General features: G+C 34.6%; 1 protein-coding gene across 1 annotated transcript in view; it reads left to right on the top strand.

The window, feature by feature from the left end:
- The window catches only part of CFAP47 (cilia and flagella associated protein 47), a gene marked incomplete at both ends in the record, with an annotated part of 298,007 nt that overhangs the window by 193,054 nt on the left and 92,113 nt on the right, over positions 1–12,840 (top strand). The window contains 2 exon segments of the mRNA XM_084289693.1: positions 10,325–10,500; positions 12,705–12,812. Of these exon segments, the coding sequence (XP_084145819.1) occupies positions 10,325–10,500; positions 12,705–12,812 (284 nt within the window).

Below are 12,840 nucleotides of genomic sequence, written 5' to 3'. Positions count from 1 at the left end.
TAAACTTATTTGAGTGGAAAGTAGAGTACAAATTAGCACTATTCATTTCATGTGGAAAGCAATAGCAATTGTTTACTTATTAATAAAGCATATAGAGTAAAGCAAGAAGCTTTCAAATGACAAATTACAATTTGTTCATGAATATTTCTTGCCCATGATTAGTAATTAAATAATACTTACAGTTATTATAAATTGTTTGTACATTTTTAATTTCCTTAGTCCTAAATGTGGAGAAACAACCATGTTTTAAAAAATTTACCAATTGATTAAATATCTTCAGCTATTGACAACACTGTAACAATTCGAAACAAAACAAAACCATTTTTTTTTGTTTACTATATTTTACTTCAGTAATTACTATGGATTTCTGAATTGGGAACAGTAGTAGAGAGGTTGAATTTAGTCTGATAATTCAGGTTCATAGTCTCAGACTGTTTAGAAAAATTGACTTTAAACTGAACAGTTTAGCAGTTCAAACTTTGGTTTGCAAATATTATAGTGGTTTTATTCAGACTGTGTGTAGAGGTCAACAAGTAATCAAAATCTTAAGGTTTTTTTTTGGTGTATAATACCTAAAAGGCTGGCAGTTATTGTGTCAGACACAGGTATGATTCAGCAGCTGTCTATTTCATGGAAAAAAGTCTAAGTGTATATTGCTGATTTGCTGGGGCAAGAGAGTTTCTAACTATCCATGTATATGAAAAATAGCATTGGCATTCTTGAGGAAATATCTAATGTGTGAGCTGCAGGTAGTATCTGAACAGCAGAACTAAGCTAGAGGCGACAGTCTGTTTTGAACAGTGAGTTATGAGTTTCTGCTTTAATAAAACCAAATGCCTGGAAGGGATTGAGTTTGGTTTCTACACAAGAGCGGAGACAATAGTTTAGTCTATTCTCTGCCGAGTCTCTCTCAAGTCCCTGAGAGCCATGAGTAAGGAAAAGTTGATATTGTAACTTGGAAACATATGCTACCCACCCCCTCTTCCATTAGAGTTCTTGCTGCGATAAAACTTGTCCCACTGTTGCCATTTGCAATAGCTTCCAGCTTTGTGCCACTTATACATTTTCTGCACTTTTTGGTTATGATTTGAAAAGATCACTGTCATAATCTTCACACTTAGCAAGATATTTACATGCACATCTAAGAATAGGCAGGGTGCTTCCATTACTGGTTCCAGCTCTTTCCGACTTTCAAGCCTCCTTATTTTTGGCAGTTTCTAGAAAAACAAATGCAATAGTCTGTTCTGTGTGATCCATACAGAGCGGATGGTGACTGGAGGATGAATAAAACAATTGAGGAATACAAACTCATTGATATTTACCTAGGTTTTAAAACTGAAATCTTGGGAAGATACCTTTTACTCTGTAGAGGGTATATGATGAAATAATGGCTCATGTCCAGATATATGGATATGCAAAATAAAAGTATGTTTCAGGGGCTTATGATAGTAGTCCTTTTCCTTGCAAGATCATCTGCTAGGTACTCAAAACTGAACACAAAGAAATAGAGAGACATCAGTATTTAAAGGTTTTTACATTTTTACTCATAAATCCATGGTTCTCTTATTAAACATTTTCTCTTTTCTACATCCTTCCCATTCTACCCCATGAAGAGGGAGAGAGACTGTATTCTGGGTGACAGCAGAACTAGCCAAATTGCACACAGAGACCCAGAGAAGTGCAAGAGTGGGCTTTCATTCAGACTGCTCTAATTTTAACTCCTTCAGAAGATCTAGTAGCAAACATCTAATATATATATTGGTGTTAATTTTAGTAATAGATATTGCTTGTGATATAGTGAACTTACATTATTTTTTTAGAGAAATGATTCTGATAATACTGAGGGAGTGTGTAGAACAGATTGCTAATCTAGTCTCTGAGAACCTCTAATATATCACATATGGAAGACAAATTTAATAATGCAGCATTTCTTTCTGTATGAGAGATTTTTATCTTTAATGTTTATCTTATTCTTTATGTCATAGTAAGACAGAACTGGCTCCATAGACTGCATCATGTGCATATATATATATAAAGTTGGCTTTAGAAAAAAGAATTTTCTAGGATTTGGGAGGGCATGAATTTGTCTCTGCCTACACTTGGAGAATTAATGTTGTTCTCAATAGAAACTGACAATTTAATTTTGTTCTATGCTTTATACCTCTACATGTTTCATGCCAGCAATAATTATCATAAAATCACAGAATGGCTTGGGTTGGAAGAGACCTTCAAAATCACCTAGTTCCAACCCCGATGCCACCCACTAGATCAGGTTACCCAGGGCCTCATCCAACCTGGCCTTGAACACCTCTAGGGATGGGGCATCCACACCTTCTCTGGGCAACCTGTTCCAGTGCCTCACCACCCTCTGAGTGAAGAATTTCCTCCTAACCTCTAATCTAAATCTCCCCTCTTTTAGTATAAAACCATTTCCCCTTGTCCTATGATTATCTGCACGAGTAAAATGCTGCTCTCCATCTTTTTTCTAAGCCTCCTTTAAATATTGAAAGGCTGCAGTGAGGTCTCCCCAGAGCCTTCTCTTCTTCAGGCTGCACAGCCCCAGCTCTCTCAGCCTTTCTTCACAGAAGTGCTCCAGCACTCTGATCATTTTTGTGGAATTATGGGGCCAGTCTTTTAAATCACAAAGAAACTTGTTTCCTTACCAATTTCAGATTCTCTTTTTAGACCTACAGAGTAAGAATTACTGTAGATGCTTGATCTATTACAGACAAATTAATTAGTATTTTACCTCTGCTGATTGAGCAACTTGATACTGATGGTGTAGCTGAGATGTAAATTATCTCATCACCATGGTCATAAAATTAAATAAAATGAAATACGATTTACTAGTTTTAAAAACCAAAGTACCTTTGGTTAGCTCATACCTCCATGAGCTGGGAGTAGGAGTACACAGTAGAATATTTGCTTCCAGAGGTCTAACTGAAGTCATTAATGACAATTAAAGTATGTAGTAATCAGTCATTACTGCTATTATCATTAGGTTCTGATAAGTGGCTGTAAGTATGATTTTGCTGAGTCCTTTTGAAAGTCTTGGAAGCACTGGAATATAAGAAGTATTGCTCACTTCCTTTTGGTCTCTATGAGCTAAGTGCACCAGTTCTGAGCTATCTCATAGCTCAGCATTTCACTGATGTAATCTTTGTCATGTTTGTAGTTTCATGTCAGAGGGAGCTTCCTGACCTCACCACACCAAATTTTCAATACAGGATGGTACACTCATGGTACAAATACCAGTTTCAACATCTAATATGCTAACTAAATGCTTTTAGAATAATCTCCTAGAATTAATTCTGTTATTTCAGTCACTGATGTCATTATGAAATGTCAGTATGTGCAGAAATCATCAGCACACATCAAGCCTTCCAAAGCCTGTTGCAATCTATTGGAACTGTGAATTTACAGCACTTGAAAACAAATCAGAGACAAGCAGAAAATAACCACAGCTAGCTGTTTGTTGTAGCATTATATGGGTGGATACAATTAGCTCAGGAACTAAACTTTGTAGATCTCATATTTCGTTTCATTTTTTGCTTGTTTGTTTTGGCTGGTTGGTTGGTTTTTAGTTTTGCTAACTAAGACATTTACAAAGATTTCCTTAAATAGTTTCCTGATTGGCATTCACTAATATCTCTGTGGGTAAGATTTAGACTAGTTCTGAGAGAAATGATTGAAAAAGACATTCTTTGTTAACTGTCAGATATATTAGAAGTTATTTAGAAACTGAAATCATCCTAAAATTTTACATCTCCTGGGCTTCCCTGAAAGAAAAGGTTAGTTACAAATGGTGTTCACTGCTATTTTGAGGGCTGATTTTGGGCAAATGTCTCTGTATATTGTATATTACCTTCACAAGAGACATAACTGATGATTTGGAAATTCAGTAATAGCTGATAACTGCTTTGATTTCATTATCTAATTGCAGTATATTTCTAACAGAAATGTTGCACTTTCTAATGCTTTTATTGAGTGATACTGAGTTTAAGCTATAGAAAGTCATATTTTGCTCTGGCAATACAGATATGACATAGTATGTGAAGTAGATTGAACGTTTTGGAGAAAAGACAGATGTCTCTTTTTGACAGATGAAGCCTGGATTTACTCAAGTGTCAATCATCCAAAATAGTTCTGTCGAACAAGAAATGTAAAGGCATCTATTGATTTGATTCAAACTGTTTTCCATTATTGGGATTCTACTCTACATCTCATATACTACATGCATCTGCACAGCAAGGTGACCTATAAGAATGATGAGTAGGATCTGTACAGAAATTTATCAGTTGCTGAGTCATGCTTCCCAAAAAAGAGTGTTGACAGAATGATTTTCCTTTAAAAATGATTTTCCTTTAAAACCTTCTGAAGATGGATTTGGTCCTTTGTTACATTAACACAGTGGCAGATATCTCCTTCTATATTGGCTGTGCTAATGGGAAAGATTAACCTATTGTTATATGTTTTTGATAGTGCTCTCTAACCCACTTCAGCATTGAAAAGCCAGGTTCATTTATACTGTGGCTAGGCCAGTAAAGCTGATCACTGAAAGCACCAACTTTTTCACCCCGGTGAAAAGTAGCTGTAATTGATAATTTTTTCATCTCACACTGCTAGATCTGAAAAAGAAATCTGCCTGTGGTCTCAGAAGGATGGATAATTATTCAGTTTCAGTCTACATGGACTCAGAGGTGGCCTTGATTTCAAAAGTAAAAGAATATTCATTCAGATATAAGGATAGTTATCATTAAGATATAAGCATAGTTATTTGTTCCTCAGTTACGGAAACTTGGGATGTTAATTTGACTTTGAGAAAGTCTGTATCCCCTTGTTAGGCATGACTTTTATAAGTACATTAATATAACAATTCTCTCGTAATTCACCTCAAGTTGCTGTTACAAATTCTATCTATCTGTATATACATATCCATATGTGTATATATATAAAGCATCAAACAGATGGACAAAACTGGTGTGCATGAAGTCCAGATATGCACATATTTAGTGCATTGGCTTATCCTGTATGTCTTTAAAAGCATTGTAATATATAATTTTGATTTGTGTTTCTCATTGAGAATGTTTCCTTTGGTGGAGCTGAGGACATAACAGAGTTTGTGCTGGTTTGTTTGGGATAGAGTTAATTTTCTTCATCTAGGCTCATATGGTGCTATGCTTTGGATTTGTGATGAAAACCATTTTGATAATGGAACAATGACTTAGCTGTTGCTGAGCAGTGCTTCCACACAGTCAAGGTCTTTTCTGTTTCTCAAGCTGCCTATGAGTGAGTAAGTTGGGGGTGCACAAGAAGCTGGGAGGAGACACAGCCACGACAGCTGAGCCATAGGGATGACCAAAGGGATATTCCATACCATATGATGTCTTGCTCAGCAGTAAAAGTGGGGTAGTTGGCTGGCAGGGGTTGACATTGCTCAGGTACTGGCTAGACATTTGTCAGCTGGTGGTGAGCAATTGCATCGATTGTGGGTTTGTTGTTTTTTTTTTGTTTGTTTGTTTGTTTGTTTTTCTTCTCCTTTCGTTCTGTTTTTTAGTTCTTTCTCTTTTTGGTGCTTCCTACCAGGGTTAAACCACAACTGAGTCACAGAACATAAAACTTCTGCAGTCCCCTCCTTTCCTTCAATTTCTGAAAGGAATTTTTAGCAATCATCTATTATAACACATTTTCCCCAGTTTCTTTGCTCACTACAGTGTCTAGCCTCTATAAAGATGATAATAGTGTAGGATTCTGTAGTTGGTGAGCTTAGAGTTATTACAATAATTTATGAACTAATAGTCTCTGTATTCTGTTTTAGGGCATTATTACTTAGTTATTTAATGCCCGTTTCAGCTAAAAGAAATTCAGTGTAGTGTGATTTTTACATGTAAATTTATATGTAATTTTACACCTGGAACTCATTGTACTATTAGCCTCTAATACTAGATGTCTTGTGCATAATTTTTTTCTTTTAGTTTGTTTCTTTTACTATAGTAGTGATAAAACTGGGTTCAAAACTAAGCAAGTTTTTAAAAAGCATAATTTACTTAAGGTATTTACTTCTAGACTTTAAGTAGTTACATTTGCTATTCTGGTAAAGACTTAACTATTTATGAGCAGTTAGTGCCTTTTTGCAAACTAATATTTTTAAGGCAAAATATGCCAAGTATAATGTGAAGACACGGCAGTGTTCCCTTCTGTCATCATTCCCTTACAAGGAAAGAAGAGGGTTATCTCAGCTAACAGTTTACCTCAAAGAGAGAAAAAAAAATTGAGCTATATGGTGAGGGGAATGGTTCACTTGATGAAGATCCACTCCATTAAACTGTGAGTGAGTAGAAAGCTAAAAGCTAAAACCCCCTCCAGACAAATGAGATTAAGGACTTCCATTGTTCTGAATGATCCACGAGAGAAAGACCTGGCTGAGTGAGGACATGTGGGTCTGGACTAGAAGTTTGTGGGGGGGGTTGAGCAGTGGTGAGGAGAGGTGTGCATTGGAGGCTTATTGCACCATCAGTTCAAGAGCCAGCTCTGATTTCTAAAACTATTTTGATCAATTCGGGTTGAACTGCATTCAGCACTGCTTTGGAACTCTTGACATCAACTCTGCTGTGATGTTCTCTTCAGCTTCTTTTATTCCAAGAAAGAGAATCAAATAATAATGAAATACTAATTTAAGGTTGTAGGAGGACACAAAAAGAAACTAACTTTCTACCAACATACAGATGCGCTGATGGTGACATTGATTGCTCTGATCTTTTTGGGCCCAGTGTAGGTAGAAAGCCAAGAGCTATTTTTTCAGTGTTACTGCCACCTTTGCAAGTTCAATCTTGTGAGTAAACAACATTGCTGCTTGTCGTCAGGTGCAGCCAAGAGAAAAAAGTAACTTGTTACTCGTCAGAACAATGATTTAGACAAGGACCTACAAAGAGAAGAATTTCTGCTGTTATCTCAACAGGTCTATCAAGCTAAAATTCTTACCACTTACCTGAATTAAAAAGTTTCTTCTGAGCAATAGCCTGGCAAAATCAGGAGCAGGTACAAGTGTTTCTTCCTCAATGTCCTTTGACTGGAAAAGCTGCAAATAGATGTGGAGTTAATGTCATCTCCATAATGAAACTGGATTTTAATTGAACACAATTGTTCTAAAACATGTAGAAATGTAGTTAGGCTCTCAGGAACTTTGCCCAGAGACCGCTTTTATTGGCATCTGATGGTGATTAGAATAGAATTATTATTAAAGTTCAAACATAGATAAGATTACTATGCACAGTGATGTCCATCTTCTTGTGAGCTATCTTGTGAAAGTTAGTGGAGCATAGTTCAGTGCAGCATACATATTCATGGAATATTAATTTAAGTATTATGAATCTAAAGATACAGTTGCTAAAAGAAGGATGCAGAGAATGGGATGATTAGAAAATCTTTGGTATAAAATATGCCAGGAAAATAACTCAGCAAAAACATATCACAAAATATTAATTGATGCTGCTAAGCATCTTTTGAGGCAAAGTCTTGATAATAGAATATTAGACCTATACATAGACTTGGGCTATTATTATAGGATAAAGTAAAAGCAGTCAACTGTTTTTTTCAAGTTCCACAGAGAACAAATGTTATCTTGTATTTACATTTATTTTTATTTTATTTTACCCTAACTAGATTATTTTAATTTTCCTATACCAGACAAAGTGGATCACAAGTTCTAAAGGAATTACAAAATGACATATTGCACCATTCTGGTGCAATTGCCAGTGCAATGTTGGACACTGGCAATCTTGGTACAAGGAGCAGTTTGAAGACTAGTGAGATTAATTCTCGTATTATTTTTTCAACATTTATTTTCTTCCTCTGCCAAAATGTTGTAAAAACCACAATACTGAAATGTGGATCTAAATTAAAAACTATAAATGTGTTTGGGAGTTGCCTATGATATTTCTCCTTTGCATTTCTTTTGATAAAATTGTCCTTTCATGAAAAATAATACCCTTGGCAATTGGATGCCTATTTTGTGATTTATCTTAGTATTATGCCTCCATAACAAGGATTTGAAAGAAACCACTAGGGCCTGAAAATATACAGTATATATGCATTCTGTTGACACATACACATGTACTCTTATCACCATCCATGCCATGGCAAGTTTGTGAAACATTTACAAGAATTCCAAGCAATTTTCCTAAGAAATTCTTTGAGGAAGAACTTCTTTGCTGTGAGGATGGCAGAGCACTGGATGAATTTGCCCAGAGAGGTTGTGGAATCTCTTTCTCTGGAGATATTCAAAACTCGCCTGGATGCTATCCTGCACAACATGCTATAGGTGGTCCTGCTTGGCAGGGGAGTTGGACCAGATGATCATCAGAGGTCCCTGTCAACCTCAGCCATTCTGTGATTCTGTGAATTCAGGGAAATACATAACCCTAGGCAATTTTTTAATACTGGCAAGTGAGCACTACTTTCCATTAAGCTAATGTGGGCAATATAAAATCTCCTTTGTGAACAAAGCTAAATTTATTTATTTATTCATTTATTTATTTATTTGATAGCAGGTGTTTTTCTCCTAAATAAGCAGCTCAATGTTTTCTTTCTACTGGAAAAGGATTTTGTCAAAACAGTACAGGTGTTTTACTATACAATTATTATGAACCTTTTAGCAATAAAATCGTAGATAGATTTAGAATTTTGTTTACACTAATAAAAAATATTAATCTGAGCTTTAAAATATTTTACTGCAAATTTAAATCCCATCTTACTGATGCAAGGCACTTGAATGATTTAAACTGTGGGTGTAATCTCACCATCTGTGGAACATTAAATGTATTTTATGTGTGTTCGTGTAATCATTTTCTATAAATGTAAATATATAGGAAATTACCAAACCATAGGCAGGCTCAAACCAGAGTGAGACAGCTGTGTGAGGGGTTGTAAAGTATTGCATGCTCAGTTTTTAGTGTATTAGTAATTTTAACTGTATCTTTTTCTCCTTTCATGTTGCAGTTCTATTTATTTACTTTTAAAAGAATATATATGTCAAAATTTTTCTGTAAGAAGTAAATTTTTTCTATTTTCTAAGAAGTAAATTTTTTCTACATATGATGATATGTAGAAAAAATACCCCCCCAATACACAAAAAGCATTTTGAAATAAGCTTCTTTGTCAGAACAGAGGAAAGAGACAAAGATAGGAATAGATATAAATATAGATACAGAGAAATATACACATATATTTGGTTTTGGATTGCGCATATTTTATACAGATGAACATATATAAATAGAACATATATATATTTTTAAAACAGCAGGTTTGTATCCTGAATTGTGATAGCAGTCTTCCTTCAATAGTATATTCCTTTCTGTCGGTTTAAAGTGGTTACTTTCATAAAGTGTGTTGATATTTATAGATGTAAGGTACATAGGGTAGATGTACACTATTTATAACGTTAAAATAAAGAAGAGAATTACTGGAACACTGACGAAATATAGCAAGTTCAAAAGCAGTTTGTGAATGCAATGTAGCAGCTGTGTGGATTGAGCTGTCTCTGCCCAATTGCTGCTCATCTTAAACATGTTCAAAGTAGAATGTATGCATGTATTTCTCTAATCAGGCCATAGAGATGCCTTTGTATGACAATAATGGGAATTTTATATGGGTCTTTAAGAGCAGCTACATTTTCCAGATACTCAAGATAAGATAGTCCTTGCCTGAATTGTCAATAGATTTAAGAAAGATACAGGGACCACTGTTAATAAAAAACGGTAAAAAGAAAGAGGGAGGGAATGTTTGCTGTGTTGCTACTTTAATACTAATTATTATGATGTAACTTAATAAGATTAAGTTACATCAAGATTAACAGATCCTGCATTGGTGTTAGCAGATCCCATTGGTGTTAGCTAGCTTGCAGAATGGATATTTTCAAATGGCTGTGCTTGGCTGATGAGAGTTGACTTGGAAGATGTGCCGTGTTGGGAAGACAGCAGATCTGCATGCAAAGGTGTATTTTGGCAAGCCTCAACCATATCCTGGAAGGCAAAGTAGCTTGTTGAAATGCAGACTGTCTAGGAAGACTAGGACTTTTCTTTATCTATGCAATTAAAGAGCCTACAATTGGAACATTGGCTGAATTGTGTCTTACTACAACTTCTCTTTTTTGGATTTGTTCAAATATGAACATGAAGTTCATGCACATGAAGTGTAACCTGTGTTTGCATAAGGAAAAATCATATATCAGCATCCTATACTTGTTTGAGAAGTATCTTTTATGTATAATGTGTGTGTTTTGTTTTTTTTTTTTTGTAATGTTATATATATATATTTTTCTTCTTAGAATACTGTTGGAATTAATATTCCTATCATGAATCCTACAGACGAAATTCTCCAGCTACGTGTGGTGTTGGAGAATCAGTCACTTTCTGGACAAAAGTCTTTCACTCTTTCACCTAAACAAACATTTTTTTATCAACTAAAGTTTTCTCCAGCTGTTGTTGGCACTTCAGATGAAAGGTAAATTACAAAGTTTTTATACTTGTGGTTGTTGTGGCTCTTGTACTAATAAGTGAACTATTTTCATTAAAACCTTGATGTAGATCAAGGGGAAGTAGTACTGTATCCTGAACAGCAACCTGCCTCTGATGGGAAAATCTGGATTTACAGGCCATAGAATAACCCCTAGTTATTCTAGTTCCCTAGAATTCACTGAACAATGTTTTAGATATTTACTTAATGTTAGAAGTTCCCTCTGAAATATTTGGACAAATTGTTAATTTTGTAATTTTATAAATTCCGCAAAGGGAATAATATGATTTCATTTTGCTTCTCGGGAGGAACTAAACTGTAGCAACACAACCAAAAACAGGTTAAGAACTGTTCATCTGAACAGTCTTCGTGTAGATCCATTTACCTTCAGAATCTTCCATTAATTAGTAATGATGTATTTAATGAATATGTGGAAGTTTTAAATTAAAAATGTTTCTTTAGGTTGGAAATCCAAAAGAGACTGTACCATATGATAATTATGAATACAAAGACAGATGACCTCTTGGTCTTAGTTTCAACTAAATGAGTTCAACAAATAGCTGAAGAGTGCAGAATTGTAAAGCTTGTTTTCCTGGAATTTGATTATTAAACCATAGTTCATTTGAAGGACTGATTGTAATTTTTTTTCCAACTGTATTAAACAATTGGTGAAAATATAGTGATTGTGGGGTGGGAAGAGAGGGTTTTTGAGGAGGGAGAGAGACAGTCTGTGTTCACAGACATTATACCTACAAAGACCAAATCCATGTATTTCAATATCTGTGTTCAATTTGATTCTGTTGATTTTTGCAAAGACCTGGATAATGTCAGGTATCATCACCCAATACAACTTTCAAGCAATACAATTTTATAAAAATGACTACTGTCTTCCTCATAATTTTTCCCCTGAGGGAAGTTGTAGAAATAAAAGTATTCTGAAGGTGCATAGACTCCAGGTTTTCATGCTACACATTATTTCTAGTATTTTTCAAGTGCAGAATTTCCAAATAATAAGATTAAGGTTTGTTTTAATTGATGAAACTTTGGGCTAGATGTCATGCAAAGATGACATGATACACACCTGTATATGTTCAATAAAATTATGCTGTTTATTAGAAAGCTGTCTAATAGTTGCTTTAAATTCCAGCATCTCCCAAGGGCTACAATTATTGCTGGACAAACATACTTCCACATACAGCCACGTTATTTATTTATTTATTTATTTATTTATTTATTTATTCTTTCTGCAGCCATGCTCCATTTCCCTTGCTATGGTAATAGCTGGGAAGAGCTTTACAAAAGTGTTTGTGGCAGCTGTCCTGTTACAACTGGATGATTCTTTCCAAAGCTAGTTTATGCTCATTTTAAAGGGTCTGCTGGTGCAGAGGACAGTCTGGGAACATGGAGTCACGAAATAGACGAAGTTCTCACTCATTTAGAACAAGAGCTGGTCCTTAATGTGTCATGGATTTTCACGGTGTATTGCATATAGGTTTTAATATGCCTACTATCCTTTCATTTAACATTTTTATGATTGCTACTGAAAAACAACAAAAAATAAAATAAAATACAACCAAGAAATAGAAAAAAAGTTTGTAGTAGGAATGGAATGTGTAAGAACGTCTGTCACAGAAGTATAGTGCTGTATATATCTCACCAAGCAGCAAACAATTTTTAGTCATGACATTTGATTGTATATCGAAACAGTATACTGAATATACTTCCTTTGAAACACCTCTCTTTTTCATGCTTATATAAATATGTCTATATCTATTTCTTATTTTTAATCAGTAGATTTGAAAAGGTTTTCCTTCTTAATATAGTTGAATACTATTTCTATTTCTTTGTCTTTTTGAGTACAAAATGGCTAGAAAGAAAACACTCAAACATTGAAATTATTGAAACATTGAAATGAAATTAAAGCTTATTTTTGTAAGTTAACAGTTGCAATGTTTTTGAACTGTACTTTTGAAAAAGAAAAATACTTTTCATGCTATAAAGCTACGAAAGATTAAGACATTTTTTGTATTTGTAATTGTGAATAGTATTGCTTCTTGGTAGCTGAATTTAGATACTCTTAATTAAAGAACTCATTGTTTTGAACTTGTTGAGTTTTCCTGGATTTTTGTCTCTGCGTTTTCAATTGTATATATAAAATCTATGTCATAACAAGTTTATGTATCTGTTTTTAGTGTCATATTCCTGTCAGACATGGTTGGAGAGTTTTGGTATGCACTGAAGCTGACTGTAGAGAAACCATTGCCGACTAGTCTGCCTGAAATAGAATGTGAGCTTGGGAAGTAAGTATGGAGTTCATTGTGCTTAATG

Source organism: Netta rufina (assembly GCF_964035555.1).
Source record: "Netta rufina genome assembly, chromosome: 1".
In the NCBI taxonomy this organism is placed as follows: Eukaryota; Metazoa; Chordata; class Aves; order Anseriformes; family Anatidae; genus Netta; species Netta rufina.
The sequence above is the reverse complement of the archived record's forward strand: the minus strand, read 5'-3'. Positions and strand labels throughout refer to the sequence as shown.